Raw genomic sequence first — 17,207 nt, 5'->3', positions numbered from 1 at the left:
ATGCCTGGTGGAGAGGTAAGTCTGTGAAATTGTAATTGTTGTTGTGCAGTTCATTGCACATTGCTGCAATATATAGACAGCTCTCGTTCCGGTTCTTGAGTTGACAAGCACAGGAGGCTTGATAATAAAAATTATAGCATTATTTCTTTATTATGATCACTAGCCTGCAGATCTTTATGCAAAATAAAAATATGTTGCAGAAAATAATATCCAGTTAGGAATTTCTTCTTTTAATAATTTTGTTAATAAGTGCTTCAAATCTGCAGCCTTAGTGAAACCGCAAAAATTTTAAAAACAGTGTTAAACTTTTTATTGCCCCCTTTCAAGAACACAATTTTTCTTTTCATCTCTTGATATTTCATTTCTATTTATTTCCTTTTATTTTCTAGACTAAAGAGGTTAACAGAAGACTCAGCCTCAGTGTCACACTTTACTATCTAATAATTTAATATCCGCGGATATAGAAGAAAATTTGCTAAATCTATATATAAAAATTGATATCTAAAAAGGTGTCGAAAGCTCACCTTTCACGGAAAAGATCGCTTCAAATTAGTGAAACTTGTTGGCGCGAAACCTGTGACCCGGGGCGTAATTGTTAATCAGCACGTTCCCGCGAAGTGGCACGGGAACGGCAAAATCGGGCCGGGCCCGTGCGAGAAAAGGGTCACGACGCGCCGTTGAAGACCGAAAGTGACTTTCGTTTTCGAGGATCGTTATGGCGGATCGTTCACCGTGTCGGTCGCTCGCGGACGTTAAATACAACAGCGGAACGATCGGGAACCCATCAAATCGGTATACAAAACCGTGTTCCTGTTTTCTACCGATAAAAGTTCATTCGCGTAGATACACACCGATCGTTACCGGCTTCGGGCACCGCGACCGGCTCTTCCAATCCCGTTTCAAGCCAGCCGGAAAATGCCAGCAATTTCAAGAAGCTCGAGCGTACGCACGTTTTCGTAAAATTGAACGGTAGAAAGTCCTCGGGGAAAGACGTTCCCGGAAAGACGTTACAGAAGAGAAAGATCGCCGGCGCATATAGTCGATTTCGTAACTCGTGTTGTAGAATTGGTTACTCAATCGACCGATCGACATATCCGAATCGATAGGGTTCACGTGACAGCAACGAACGGCGGAGCACGCGTTACAAAATCCTGACGCGATTGCTGTAATTTCCTCCTAATCATTGTTTCGCGTACGGTAACGGGTCCGACGGGAAATCGCAGTCATCGCGGCACGCGATTGTGCCTCGCGTTATGGTTTATGGAAACTCACAATAATTTCAGGAATTAAAACATTTTTAAACTCTTCATCTAGATCACGAGTTTGGAACTCAATATAAAAATCTAGTCTATTCCGAATTGAATAAGGGGAAGCAAAGAACTGAAATGTGATATATAAGTGATTTCTCAGTATATGTCGCCGAGGCCTGGACGATAAGCGTCGCGGAATTATCCCCACTACGTAGCTAGAGAGGCCTCGGACGCCTCATGGACGATACATGACGCTGGCAAGACATATATCGAGAATTCACTGTACCAGGGATTTGATTAAAATAAAGCTGAACAGATCAAATTGAAAACAGTGAAAGTACCTAAACAATTTAAAAGTATTGCACTATGATATTTATTTGAAAAGGGAATAACTGTCCACGTGGCTCCTGCGTCTTGCAATCAATGGCACGCGCTGGTTTCAAAGTGTAGGAATAATGATTGCTACAATGTTTGACTACGAAACGAGGGGGCACCGGGTACAACATGTTGGACTTTCTCGATCGGTCATGCCAGTCAAGGATAGAAGTACAGGATCGGCTTAATGAATATGAAAGAGCCTGTACCGATTTTTTTAAACGATAAACGTTATGCGTCTTGCATCAAGCCTGTCCTAAATCCGTTGGTCCTTGATAGAACGATCTTTCATACGATCGGCTTGTTCCTTTTTTTCCTGCGTTTCTGAACGACAGCCTGCGACGCAAGCCGGCGAATCAAAATATTATGAAAGATCGAATGCAATCTGTAATCAGATAGCCTTGGGCTTCGAGGAGCGATTTCATTTTTTCTTTCTTCTTCTCTCTGGAAGGCTGATGGGTAAACCATAAGTGACGCAAATTCAGGCGAATGTGGGTCAGATTTGTGTGTGGTCATCGGGAATGAACGCGAAACGTGAAAATCGACGCGCAGGTGTTTCCAGGCCGTTGTGGATCCCGTTAGATTTTAGACAACGATGGGGAAGATTATGGCAGTGACGTGTTTCTCACTTTCACGGAATCTTTAACGGTGAATGTTAGAGTGTGGAATTCGCGTTAACTTTGACGTTCGATATGCTCTCGACGCATTTGTCGATTCAGAAACCGAATTTCTAAAACATAAATCTCTCCTAACCATCTAACAAAATTATTTATAAAAGTTGGACGAGTAGACTGCGGACTTTATGCGTCTACAACAAAAACGGTTACTGTATCTCCAACATTTTAAAATTAATAAAAGAGACAATACGTTGTTGTTTAATCTCTGTTTCTTACAACTGAATTATACAATGTTTATTTTTTGTTTGTTCTGTTCGAAGATCTGCAGTTTCGTTATATAAGGTCGTATTTAAAATGTACACTTAAACAGAAAAGACCATTGCCAAAATAAATTTGTTACATTATTATCGTAGCTCAATGATAATATCATTTGTTACACTGTTTTTTAAAAGATGAAATACATTTTCTTTTAACTCCAGTTTCTTACAATTCAAACTTGGAATTAGATGATGTGCATATCCGCAGTCCAGCGATTTGCAAAAATGTCCAGAGATTTGCAAAAATTGATTAAATTTTGTGGTCGCATAGCAATCGATCTTAACGCTAGATTCGGTGGATCAGCATGGAACTAGGTTTCGACCGTCCTCGATCCGAATCGATTTAATAATAAATTGTCTGCGCAGCTTGCGGTTTTCTGCCTGCTGCTCGTCCTCGGGCTGGGTCACGGCCAGGACAATGATCTTCCGTCGAGAATGGAGATCGAGAGCTCGATCAACCGTACGATCGAGGAGGTTGAACGCCAGCTCCGCGAAGACCCGAGCCTGCCCAGGCTGACGAGGCAAGACATAGTGAGGTTCCTTCAGAACATCACGTCGCAGGATTTGAACAGCTTCAAGGACCAGGAGAAGATTGATAAAGCTAGACAATTGTACCAGAGGGCGTTGATGGTCGTCCTGCCCTACAATCCTGCGGAGTCGAAGGAGGACTTGAACGATCTGTACACGAAACCGCCGATGGTGCAAATGATTCCGGACACGCTGAAGTCTGTGGAAGCCAAAGTTGATGGAGACCAGTACGCTCCGCCTACCACAGTCCCTCTGGAACCGGAAGAGGTCCGGGCTAAAGTAGAACAGAGTTCAAGCCCGAAAGTGTCCTCTGATTCATCGAAAAAGAAGAAAGTCGAAGAGGTCGAAGACAAGAGTAGAAAGGAGACCATCATCGACCTCACCGTCCCTTCTGCGGACGAGAACTTGGTGTCCAGAGACCCACAGTCCCTGAAGAATCAGTACAAAAATCACCGGGAGACCTACTCGGAAGTGCGCACGAAGGCGCCTTTAAAGGAGACACTGAAACTGGATTCCGCGCCGGTTAGGTTCACCTTCAACCTCGAGAATCTTCAGAAGAACGCGCTGGCGACCGAGAAGACGACGACCACCAAGCGTCCAGTTTACAGGCATAACGGGACCAAGAACTCGGAGCTGGAGATCGTCTATAGCACCAGCATCACCGAGCTGCCTACCACCAAGTCGGCGTCCCAAGGCATGATCACCATAGATCATGGCAAGTCCAAGATCAGCCACAACGTTCTATCCTCGAACCAGTGGCACTACAACGCACCGCCCAGCGTTCCCCTGAAGCCAACGATGCCCTCCAAGTTCAACAAGATCCAGTTCCTGCCGACCATTAACTCGGACCCTGAAGACCGACCTGTTGCGTTGCCGACGAAAACGCTGGCAGCGATGACCACCGACTCCGAAGTCATGGAGCAACTAATTATGAACACCGAGAGGCCGACGGCACTTTACGTCACGCCCATGTCGACGGGAACGTCCTCGAAGGTGAAGTACAGTTCGACCTACTCCATCAACTCTGCCGGATTCCGAGCGGCAACTTCTACAACCACCACGGCGACGCCCATGAGGCCAGAAGTCATGGATCTATTGGCCTCCATTGGCCTCAGGCCAGACAACTACAGCAACGTGGAGGACGTCTTCAAGAAGAACAAGGAGCTGATCGAGAACAAATCTCAAATCCCCAACACGAACGGATTGATACCGGGTTCGGTGTCCGGTTTGTCTTCGACCGGTCCCGATCCGGTGTCGATCCTCGATCAGAACACCTTCAACGGTCCTGGATCCGAGATCAAGAAGGGCGTGGAGAACCTGACGCCCGACGTGCAGCTGTTGTTCCAGAGGTTCGGCCTCCAGACCTCCAAGCTCGACCAGTCGACCACGTCCACCGAGAGGACGACCATCAATTTCAATGACTACACGAATTTCAAGCCCCTGCCCGCGTCCAACGTCAAGGACCAAGAGATGAGAGAGTTCTTGGCCAGGTTCGGGCTGGGGGTCAACGACAACAGGAAACAGAAGTCGATGAAACAGACGACCCGAGCGCCCTCGGTGGTCGAAGCTGTTCCCAACAACATGAGAGGCATCCTGGAGAACATGGGACTGATATCCACGACCCTGAAGCCTACGAGAAGTACGCCGAAAGTGGTCGACGACATGGAGTCCACGGCAACCTCCACGTACCACGTGTTCAAGCCCCACGAAGTGAAGGTGGGCGATGAAAAGCAGAGGGTCAAGATCAACGAGCTCCTCGACACCGTGAAGATGGTCCAGGAGGGTAAGGCTGACATTCAGAATGTGAAGAAGGCGGCGAACGACTTGCTGGAAGCCACGAAAACGTTGAAAGGCGGGCCTGATCCTTTGAGGCTGGAGGAGATCATCAAAACGTACAGCGAGGACGCCAGGAACGAGATCAAGAGGCAACAGGAACCGGAAACGACCACCGCTGCGACCACAGAGGCTACCAACACCACCACCACCGCCACCACGCCGTCCACCACTACGACTGGTATTAAGAAATTTCTGATATACGTTTTGGGAGGATCAGAGTTCTGGATTAGGAAAATCATTCAGGGGCTAACGAAGTTTCGGGGTTTACTAACGTACGTGTATAACAGGTTCAAGCGTGGATCCGGATGAATGTGTGTGTATGTGCGTGTGTGGTGTCCTTTGGGATAACAGGCTCTCAATTTCTGTGTACTCCAGGCACGTTAGATTCTATCAACTGGCAATTAAGGATTCCGCAGGAAAGTTCATATCATTCGACGTGCTCGTTAGCCAAGATAATATTTTATTCATGCACACAGTACATTCGAGACGTATTTATTAAGATTCTATCGCTTTATACAGGGTGAGTCACCTGACGTTTTCACCTCGAATATCTTCACTGTTTTCAAAGATGCATTAAATGTCTTGAGGACTACCAAAAAGATTTTTTTTTGTTATGCCATTTGTTTAGACATCAAGGTCACCTTCATTTTTTTTAATGGGACCACCTCTTTTTAAACACCTAAGATGTTGCTCCCCTTCTTTAGAAATTTTTTTTAGATCTTATAAGTTTTCTCTGTCCGTGACCTTGAATGACCTTGAGTAAATATAGTCACTAATGAAAGGTACCATCATCGTGGGTGTTCAAAAAGCGTGGTCTGGGTTAAGTATTCTGTTCTCATATTTTCAATCTTATACGTTTTCTCTGTCCGTGACCTTGAATGACCTTGAGTAAATATATTCACTCAATTTGAAAGGGACTGTCGTTGTTTAAAAAAGGGGTGTTTCAGTATCTTTGAAAACAACAAAGATATTTGAGGTGAAAACGTTAGGTGGCTCACCCTGTACATCCGGAAAGTACTGTGATGATTGAATGTACTATACAGGCTCTTTAATGACTCTGATGTACGTGCTTAAAAGAAGACTTCCACTGGAGTAACAGCTTTAAGAGAAATTAATTATGACTCGATACGAATCTTTAATTGACGAATGAAGTTGCTATGGTCGTCGAACAACTCATTAAGAAATTCTCGGTGGCCAATCTCTGAATTTGATTGGATTCTCAGTGAGTTTGAAAAAGAATGGGCAATTGAATTGATTTTAGAAATCATTCTCGAAAATGATATGATCTTTCTGGACCGTTTCGGGACCTCGTCGGCGTGGAAGCTGATGGAACCATACTCGCGCATCTGTTTTCCCCTGGTAGTCGCGTGACCTTGGAAGAAGCGACGCTGTCTCTCTCATTAACTCGATGTCCTCGTTACGTCTTTCCTATCGTTTTTTCTATCGTACGGAGTTTCACTTTCATAAGAAGGCAGAGTTCACTTTTTCTCTTAAAAGGACAATTGTCAGCGGAAGATCGATATCAGCTCGAGTCACTTTCACCTCTTCTTGCGTTCGTGGCTAATTATGTGAACTAGACACTATGCAAGGTTTTTTCCCAGGTTTTCTATCCGTAACTAACAGCCGAGCTCGGGCCATTAACGCACTTTGTCCGCATTTGATCGGTGTGAACTTCTGACTGTGTTGTAATGATAATAATATTAATATTAATATTAATAATAATAATAATAATCGGTACCGTTCTCGTATGCTTGGGTGCTGAAAACTATTCTTCCAACCTGGTTTCTTAATTCCGAGTTTCTGTACCCGATCGATGGGGTTCCTCGAGGTCGACAGAGATTGAACAAAAGGTTCGTGATGAAACTTGCCAACAGAATCGGTAGACGCGGCGACAGATTCGGCGAAAGCGGCGACCGATCAAAAAGACGCCGCGTCGACGAAGACGCCCGAGGTGTCTTCGTCATCCTCGAACTTGGTGGCGTTGGAGGAGTCTTTCGGGGGGACCACCAGCGCACCCGACACCTCTCTCCCACCGAAACGGAAGAACGGCCTCTATTTCCTGGTCGACTGGAACACCTTCCTCGAGGTCGGCGAGGAGGACAAGGAGAAGATCAACCTGAGGTTCCAACCCAAAGTCGGAGACCGGACCAGATTCTTGCCGGTCACTGTACCTTGAGACTTCACGATAGGACCCTCCATGAATCGAAACCGAAATACATGACACAAACAGATACAAAATCATTGGTACTACCCTATTTTTCAGATATGGGGGAGTTGTTTTTATTGTTGTGCCTTTGGTATTTTTCCAAAAATTTGCCCCTCTGGGCTAAGGCCCCTATAGTCCCCCTCTAAATCCGTCACTGAAGCAGCTAAGTGGATTCTATGCGTTTACAGCGGGCCTGGGCAACCGGTGGCTCGCGAGCCACACGCGAGTCCTCTTCCCACTCCTGGGACCCCCCACCATGCTCCTATGGAGTGTGAAAGGAGAGGGGGTTGGGCTAGGAACCTATGGGAGGTTTTCTCCAAGAGAGATGAAAGCACGGTGGGGGAACCTAGGCACTGGTAGTGGGGGTCGCGAAGCGACGGTGGGGAAGTTGACCAGGCCTGATTTACAGTGTTCGTAATAAAAGTGATCCACTAATAATTATTGGAATCATTTATTTCGGTTTCGAATTTATTTCGTAGTGACTCATAGTACTTGTTTAGCACGTAGAAGGCGTTGAAGATTACGCTAGTTACTGGGGTACCTTATTTATCGCACCATAATGTAATTTATTGGGGATCAATCCACGTTGGAGGTACTTGATTCAGTTGGGAATTGAGGTACTGATTAATTTGGTTTTAACAATATGTACATACATGGAACAGAAGCACGGGGTCAGTGACTGACTCGACAACACGTCCACAAACAATTTATCTTACATTATAATCGGATTGTGGATTTTTATGCATAGACAAAAAACACTCGAATCTATCAAACTCAAAGGCTCAACGAAGTCACAATTTTTTTATAAGATATAATTCAATCCGGCCGAGGATGTGATAAACATTTCCAGGAAAACAATAAAGATCCACGATCGACGTTGCAATACAACGTTATTTATACCTGTTGTTTATAATTGTTTTGTACAAAATGTTGAATAAAAACGTTTTCCGCGACGGAAACGGCGAATTGATGTTGTTTGACCCACATCCACGTGAAAGTGTGCAATCGGCGCGAACGTGGTGTGCAGCTTGGCCAATTAATAAATAATTCAGCGAAGAAAGTGCGAGAAAAGAGAAGAACCCGAAAGAAGCACGTGAAAACTGGTTCGCGGCGAGTGATAACACGATCGGATACCATGATCACGGTATGAGAACCGCTGCGCGAAATCCGACGAAAATATTTGGATTCGTTCGTCGGCAACCGCACAATAGTATCACGGGCACAACTTTACGCATCGGTTTCCCCATAAAGGTACAATGTCCCCGTTAAGTTTCAGCTGCTCGATCGTGCTCCTCATCGTCGTTTCTGCGAACGTGATAAACTGTTCCGATCTGGACGAAACCATAAAAAATCTGCATCAACTGCTCAACACTAAATCGCAACGAGTTCCGCGAGATTCCGAGGAGGTTTCTTCGATTTGGTTCGATTACGAATTCAATACCGGCGCTGGGAACAGAGAAGGTAATTAACAATCCGCAGTCCTGCTAAATAAAAGCCGAGACTGTAAAAAGCGGACGTTAAATGACAATTTATTTCCTAGTTTAACAGTTCCGATATGTCGAGAATTTTCATTCAATTCTTCTAAGCTTCGTACTCATTTTTACCATAATTGCATAAAATCCGCAGTCTGGATATTAATACTAGGTTAACAGGGTACCAAGAGTGACCATTTTACATTAGCTTAGAAATACAAGTCTATCCAAATTATTAGTCATTTTTTTAAATAGTATATACCTAGAGAAGTAAATTTAAATTAAAATTTGAAATAATAAGTAAATTAAAAATAGCAGAACCCGCCATTTTGACGGGTCCCGTAAGCCTAGTGTTAACAATTGTGATTAGTATCAAATTATTACTCGTTTTTAAAATAGTATATACCTAGAGAAATAAATTAAAATTAAAATTCGAAATAATAGGTAAATTAAAAATAGCAGAACCCGCCATTTTGACGGGTCCCGTAAGCCTAGTGTTAACAATTGTGATTAGTATCAAATTATTACTCGTTTTTAAAATAGTATATACCTAGAGAAATAAATTAAAATTAAAATTCGAAATAATAGGTAAATTAAAAATAGCAGAACCCGCCATTTTGACGGGTCCCGTAAGCCTAGTGTTAACAATTGTGATTAGTATCAAATTATTACTCGTTTTTAAAATAGTATATACCTAGAGAAATAAATTAAAATTAAAATTCGAAATAATAGGTAAATTAAAAATAGCAGAACCCGCCATTTTGACGGGTCCCGTAAGCCTAGTGTTAACAATTGTGATTCGTATAGAGAATTGGTAGACAACGGAGTGTTTGCGTTGCAGAAGTGGTCGTGAACAACATTTCCGTGCACGAGATCCCGAAGCTCCCCGAAAATGGCACCGCTTGGCAATACTTCGATGCAAATGGCGTCGGTTTCCTGGTCCACGCTGAACCGTCGACGCTTTCGTTCTACAAACTCGATCCGGACAACATTCTCACGGACGATCCAGCGATCTTAAAAGTCGCCGGAGTGATATTGACGTACAAAGTGCTCGTTTCTGACAGATTCCAATCGGCACGGACCTCGGAAGCGGACGTTGTTGCCGTTTTGTGCGTGGAATCGGTCAACGGGATATCGTTGCAATGGTACAGGCTCGTCGATGACGGATCCTTTACTATTTTCTGGCTGTGGCAGATACACAAGCGTATCAAAAGCATAGAGTACCTCCAGTATGGAACTAAAAACGAATTGTTGCTGTTGGACGAGGACGAATTGCAATTCCAGACACTGTACTCGCCCATCAACGTTTACAGCTTCAGCATCGACTTCTCCACCAGTACTTATCATTTCGGGTAATTCACATTTTCTTTTAGTGGGATACAATTTGAAGCAGCTGAAATTATTGGGACAATAATCGATAATTTCAGGCTCAGAGAGAGCACATTGGCACCGAAGGTGTTCGGCATTCAAGTCTGCCCGATCTACGAAACCGTTTTCCTCGTTCTTCAAGGCCTCAGCGACGTTACCCTTTACGAGTACAGGGACAACGCGCTCGGTAACATTTTTCAGGAAACGCAAACGATCAAATCGCACGACTTGAGGAACTTTGTCTGCTTCGAGAGCGGCTATTTGCAGTTTCTAGCTGTATCCGGACCGGAAGCTGGCCTCTTTCATTTCTTGGAGGGCGAATTTCAGTATAACACGGAGTCCGAAGCTAATTTTGGTAAAACTGAAAATATTTCTGAAACTTTAGCTTAAATTTTAAATAGTCAGGACAGAAGACAATTATACGGTGTCCCAGAAACGTTCTTCCTTGAAGAGGGCAATTCCTGAGATCATTTCAAGAAGCTTTTTCCTTTGCGAAAATGTTCTCCGCGCCTTTATTCAGGAGTTATTAACGAAAAACACGGACCAATCAGGGCGCAGCTATAGCAGTGGGATCCCGCCTCTGCGACCGCCCCCGCTGCACGCGGCGTTGGCATTGGCCGAGCCGGAATCCGTCCGCTGTATCCGCGTTCTGATTGGTCCGCGTTTTTCGTTAGTAACTCTTTAACGAATCCGCGGAGAACATTTTCGTAAAGGAAAAAGTTCCTTCAAATCACCTCAGGAATCATCCCTTTCAAGGATACACATTTTTGGCACATCCTTTTTATGTCTTGCCCACACAGTGTTTAACATATTTTTTTTTTTCAGATATTTCAGAAATATCCTGGGTCAAAGATGTCCGGCTAAACACTTACAGAGAAGAATCGTTGTTACTCATACAACTAAGAAACTCGACTGTAATCGCCCTAGGCTGGCAAGGTTTAAGCTTCAAAAGGATACAACTACCGCACAACGTTCTCGATCAGTTCGATCTATCGATGGCCACTGTCATCCCCAAATTTGGATTCGTCCTGGGCAACAAATTCGTGAAGCTGCACACCGATTTGAACGACTTGAAGCATCCATCTCAGTACACCATGGAGAGATTGTTAATTCTGCAACGTTTGCTGAATGTAAATGATCCGCTTACAATTTTGCCGACTAAAAACTGATTCGCTTATACATAGTTTGGTTGAACGGAAAAATTGTGAACCGTTCGAAATATGTTTTTCAGAACACCTTAAACCACCAAGAGAATATTTTAGACGAGACAGAGGCGCGTCTCGAGAAGAGCTACTTGAAGAATCCCGAAGTCACAGGGTTCTGGGAGATCGAGGTATTGAACGCGACAAATGCGACCGTGTCTGATAGTGTGACGTACCATTCGGTCTCTGTCGGATCCGCGAACCTAACCAGAGAAGATTTAGGTTTCAACGTGACCGCTTACATGGAACAGTTGAACGATTTGGAGAAGAAACTCGAGGAAATTGATTCGTACTTAGAGCAGGCTGCAAATTTGAATTCGACTCAATTAGATTTCGACTCGGAGCTTGAAGTGTTCGGAGATGTTGAAGTTGCTGGCACCTTGAACGTGGATAATCTATCTGTACAGTTTGTTAATGGCATCGACGTGCTGAATGATGTTTCTGCTGAAAATGTGATCAAAGAGTTCTCCAGTATAAGGGCTGATAATCTCACCATCTATTCGTTGAATGGCGTGCCAGTTACAGACATTCTCTTTGCAAATTCAATGCAGAATTATAGCGGCGTCGATTTCTCGAAGATAAATCGAGCCGTGGTGGAGGGACACCTGTCCTTCGAGACTATCAATGGTGCCAACTGGGAGCACTTGATGAACAACACTGTGTGGAAAAATAGGGACATGGTCATCCCTGGAGTCACCGTTATCGAAGGGGTAACAAATAGAATACCATAACTATGAACACTGTCGCCCAACCAGGTGCTACCGCGCCTTTTAATTTGTGTTTTTACACTATTAATCATTTTAGTCGCTGAGCGCAGACCCTGTGGAGATAGACATGCTAAACGATCTCCGTTATCCGTACGACTTCGTTTTCACCGAGAATAACATTGAAGCGGAAGTGACTGGCTCGAAATCATTCAATCAGCTGCGAGTGGGTAGTTTGAACGGTCTCAAACGGATAAATGGCATAGACATCGATGATTTTGTGATTCTGCATAAAGACAACGTGCTCGACGAAGAAATCACATTCGAGAATTTGATCGTGGAAGGCCCGCTTGTGGTACGTTTCTAAAATTTTTAACCGAGCTTCGCGTTAGGCTCTATAAACAATTAAACGTTCCAGGTCGATGGCAACATAACGGGACCAGGTGTAAAGGAAACGAAACTGTTAAACGAGACCTCCGAGATCAAGTCTCATATCACCTTCACCGACTTGACAGTCCTGGGAAATGTAATTTTCGACAAGGCATTTTACAAAAAGCGCCCTTTCAATTTGGACGATTTGTTATTAAAGACTGATGTAGACGCTAAGATCACTGGTACCAAGAGGTTTCTTGGCAACGTCGAAATGAGATCGAACCTAACGATCACGTCTGGATCAATCAATGGACACTCGATGGAGGAGTTCGTTACCACGGACACGGATCAAGAATTTCCAAGTAATCGTTCGATTTTTATAAAATCTACAGGATTCCATAAAGAAGAGTTAAAAATTTCTGGTTTCAAATGGGAAAAGTTGACCATCAGAAAGGTGGTTGATCTTCTAACTCTTCTTTATGGAATCCTGTAGATTTTGGCGAGAAAATGCCGAAGATCCAAGTTTCAATCCTAGGAGATCGCTAGATCAAAAGTTATGCGTGTGGAAAGCGCCGTCATGTTGGTCGGTTGGTTCACACACGCATAACTTTTGAACTAGGGATCTCCTAGGGTTGAAATCAGGATTTTTGGCATTTCCTCGCCAAAGTCTACAGGATTCCATAAAAAAGAGTTAAAAATTTCTGGTTTCCCGAGGTAAAGTTTAACGATTCCTATTCACTGGGCTGTATTTTCAGATTTAAGAAACGTATCGTCCCTCGTCACGTTCGGAAACATAAGCTACGGATCCATAGAGGAACTGGAAAATCTGCTGAACAAAACTGGAAACGGCAGCTGTCTAGACAAGATAATTGTATTCAAGTCTCCCATAGTCGTAGACAAACTATCATTCGACACCATAAATAACGACGTCCCGTCTGCCGAGTTTTTTCACAAATTGAACAGAACGTTCGAGAACATTGTCTTCGACAGTCTCGGATCCGAGACTTTAACAGCAGAAGAAATTGCGCCGAAAGTCGTCAATGGCGTCGATTTCGAAAATTTCACTGCCCAGCTAGCGTTATCGAGTAATATAGCCAATTACTCGATTGATCATCTCGTAACAGATAGCTTGGAGGTGAAATTCATCAACGGAATGTCATTAGACGAAATCAATGATCTGATGGCTCGTCTGAGCTCATTGTTAGAAAACATCACTAGTGGAAACATGAGCTTCGATTCTCTTGCGGTAACAGGAGAGATTGATGTCAACTTGATCAATGGAGTAGCCGTGAAAGATCTGTACAAAGATCATAAGAACAAAGTGATCTTTAAAAACGATGTTACCATTCGGAAGCTGACGATCGATGGATTGTTGAACGGCTTTAATTTTACGGATCGTGTCATGGATACACTGCTGAAGAGTAACAATGATATTGTAGTTGACGGGCATAAAACATTTAATACCGTGTCCTGTATCGAATTGGAGGCGGTTTCTTTGAATGGCCATCTCCTGAAGAATATTTTCGATCCTAAGGAAGATCAATTGTTGACGGGTCCTGTGATCGTAAACGGTAAGTCGCGCCCCTGTGTGACGTAAGCAACGTGCACCTATGTTGGTCGGGTTGCCGCATTTAGGCGGATATTTAGTTTTTGATAACTGAAAAATGAAGCAGAAATCGCAATTTTTTTACTCTTCATTTTCGCTTTACATTGTTACGGGGAACCACCCCTTGAATTTCCTCCCACCTGTAGTCGAGCACACTGTATAAATAGTTGCATTTTTCAAGTGCACTGAAGAGCTAAGAATTTGAGGAAAAATATTTGTATGTTTCAAGGAACCGTGACGGTCCGCGAAAAGTTCCACGCAACCGGAAGCATAGGTGACGTAAAGTTTCAAGATCTGATGGACCGGCGTAAGTTCCTCGGGAACAACACTTACGAATTTCGGGGCAGCGTTCGTTTCCCGCAAAATGTATCGATCGAGAACCTCGTGGTAAATGGAACGATCCAGGGCACGGATTTCGACAGTTTCTACAAGTCTATCATTTTCACAACCGAGGACAACGTCACCATTTCCGGTCCGAAAGTGTTCAACAATTCTGTCACCTTCAACAATGCATTCCTCGTGCGTGAACAATTGAACGATATAAATTTGAAGGATTTCTGGAAGAACGCAGTCTTCATCGACAAACCATTTTTCATAAGTTCAAAAGTCGTCTTTCAAGATGACATTAGAGTCGAGAAAAACCTTATTGTCAAAACGGACTTCGAGGTGGAATCCATCATGGGGGTCAACATCGATGAACTGAAACTCAGCGTTTTATACTTGAACAGGCCCGTTTACATTGAAGGTAATTGCACGAGATATTCTCGCAAGTTTTATTAAAAAATTAGATTACGTTCATGTTGACTTTGCAGAAACTGTCGAGCTCAACAACGTCGTCTTCCGGTCTAACATCGAGGTAGAAAAGTTTAATGGTTTGGACATGAGATTGCTAATATCGCTGAAATCTGAACAGACTATACCAGTGCAGGTTTTCAAGTGTCAGAACATCACTGTCGAGAAATTCGAACTTTTAGGAAGAATCAACGAACAAAACCTGAAGGCACTTCAAGAGACGACGTTCATGGTATGTCGGACATGCTCGAAAGACATAACGACAAATACAGAAAGTCGTTCATGATCTAAATATTAAAAAGATGTTTAAAGATGTCCGAATAATTTTTGTACACGTTTTTCCAGAAAACCGGTATCCAGAACATCACAGGACACATCAATTTCACGGGCCCAGTTCGGATCCGTCGCAATTTCAACGCGCGTCTGATCAATGGCGTCGATCCAACTCGAATCGTTCCCTTGTATGCAAACAGTACACTGACAGGTGATTATTAAAAGTTAATATTCGACGGATCCTTTATTAAGAAACCTGTTGACTATTTTAGGGAACTTTGTATTTGAGAAGCCAATGATCATGAAACAGAGTCTCCGCGTGTTGAACGGTTACTTGAACGGCATAGATCCTGCTCAATGGGAGGCTGCGGCTGTAAAGACGAGTAGTTTCTTCAAGCAAATTGTTTCCGGGAAATGGACGGTACATGGTAACGTGTATTTTGAGAGTGGAGCTACCGGAAGCAGTATGTTAAATGGCACCAGGCTCGACGAACTGACAGACACTTTGGGAAAGAGGCGTTTGGAGATGGATACTTTGATTGCGGAAACGAATGTACGTTCTCCATGACGATATAAGACGAAAATGAAGAGTAAAAAAATTGCAATTTCGGCTCCATAGTTATCAACCATGAAAAATCCGCCTAACATGTGGCAACCAGACCAGCAGAGGTGCGTACGTTGAATACGTCATACAGGCGCGAGATACCCCGCGAGCCTCGCAAGCAACTTACACCTCTGTCGGTCAGGTTGCCGCATTCAAGGCGGATTCTAAATTGATAATAACTAAAGAATGAAGCCGAAATTGCAATTGTTTTACTCTTCGTTTCCGTTTTATATCGACTTGGAGAACCACCCCTCAAATTTTCAATGCTCTCATATTTTCGCATGCTCCTTAATTGATAAATTATTTCGTTCTTCGCAGACAAATTTGGAAGACATATGTCAAGACTTGAACCACCTAAAACGAGCAGCTGAGGAACAAATATACAAGTTCAGCGTGTTCGACTATCTGCAGAGCATCGAGTTCGACGACCGCATCGTCAGCCTACATCATTTCGAGTTAGATGACTCGGACTATCTGATGATAAGCTACAGCAGCTGCCATATGCAGATGTACCTGTTCACGGGAGGAAAATTCGAGTTAGTCGCCAACGTGAACGATTTCGGAGTGGTTGACGAATCGATCACGCGTAACTACAATGGTACCCTCTATTTCTTCACTTCAGGAACAAGTGGTTGTGGTAGGAACTCTGAAAACTTGTGGAAACTCGAGAACAATATGTTCGAGGTAAGATTTCTCCTTTCGACGCGAAGCTGAGAACTTTTCGCGTTGTTTTTCACGAATGATCTACTTTCGCAGCATGTTTGGAGTCTGGGTCGCAAGATAAACAGCAGAAAGGTGGACCAAAAGGTTCTTCAGGCGATGATGAATCGGAAAAATGAGAAACGATTGTCGAAAATAAACAATGCGGCCCAGGGGGATGGCAACGACGTGAGAATAGTTTTGCACGATAATCAGCTGATGACCACCATCAGGAAGAAGGCTCACAAGTATGGCGTCGGTAAAAGAAGGAATACAGATATTGGGAGGGCATCGAGAAATCCTCAGATTTTGAAGTTTAAGGCAGGAATATTCGAGAAAGAGATATGTCTGTACTATGACGAGGATGTTAGCGACAATCAGATATTCGTGAGTTTAATATTAATTACATTAAGACTGCACATTTTAGTTGATTTGATTTGGGAGGAAGAGATCGATTTACATTTATGAATATTGTAGATTTTCGACAATAATGAAACACATGAAAAGATCATCCAAACCATAACGGCTCACAGGCCGACAGCGTTCGCAGTTCTCAATTTTGCGGGAAACGTCGAGACGCTTATACTCTTCGTTGAAAACAGGAGGGTCCTTCGAATCTACGAGTACAAAGGTGAAAAGTTCATTTCAAAATGTTTTCTAAGGATTAACTATTTTAGTGTTTCATAAAACATGTTTGTTTTTCAGGAGTACAAGGCTTCGTGTACAGGGACAGTATTAGCATGAACATTGATAAATTGTTCAATTTCAAAATTCGAAAATATCCTGGTTTTGCGAAGCGACACTGTCTCGCTTTGATCCATGAGAATCGATTGACGATCTTAGAGGCAAAAATGTACGGCGAGAAGATTGATATGGAACCGTTGCAGTGTTCCGGAGTGTAAAATTAGATTAACGTTAATGTAGGCGATCAAATTATTAGAGCCACGGTGACTTCTCTGTATATGTCGCCAGGGTCTGGATGATAA

The 17,207-nt window shown here is 43.5% G+C and overlaps 2 protein-coding genes across 2 annotated transcripts; both read left to right on the top strand.

Moving 5' to 3' along the window:
• Positions 1-7,160, top strand: LOC143363018 (uncharacterized). Its single transcript, XM_076803594.1, has 4 exons — positions 1-15; positions 2,926-3,288; positions 3,376-5,101; positions 6,798-7,160. Exons 1-4 carry the CDS (start codon positions 1-3, stop codon positions 7,097-7,099), a joined length of 2,406 nt encoding a protein of 801 aa, XP_076659709.1. The 3' UTR covers positions 7,100-7,160.
• Positions 7,161-8,385: 1,225 nt separating this feature from the next.
• Fs(1)n (female sterile (1) Nasrat) lies at positions 8,386-17,161 on the top strand. The gene is made up of 16 exons (XM_076803593.1): positions 8,386-8,590; positions 9,443-9,953; positions 10,029-10,324; positions 10,795-11,099; positions 11,201-11,881; positions 11,976-12,230; positions 12,294-12,609; positions 13,003-13,818; positions 14,083-14,598; positions 14,666-14,877; positions 14,991-15,129; positions 15,191-15,471; positions 15,841-16,206; positions 16,279-16,608; positions 16,699-16,852; positions 16,927-17,161. Exons 1-16 carry the CDS (start codon positions 8,386-8,388, stop codon positions 17,121-17,123), a joined length of 5,580 nt encoding a protein of 1,859 aa, XP_076659708.1. The 3' UTR covers positions 17,124-17,161.
• Positions 17,162-17,207: the final 46 nt, after the last annotated feature.

The sequence above is a fragment of the Halictus rubicundus genome, chromosome 18, assembly GCF_050948215.1.
Source record: "Halictus rubicundus isolate RS-2024b chromosome 18, iyHalRubi1_principal, whole genome shotgun sequence".
Taxonomy (NCBI): domain Eukaryota; kingdom Metazoa; phylum Arthropoda; class Insecta; order Hymenoptera; family Halictidae; genus Halictus; species Halictus rubicundus.
This window is presented reverse-complemented; position numbering and strand designations above follow the sequence as displayed.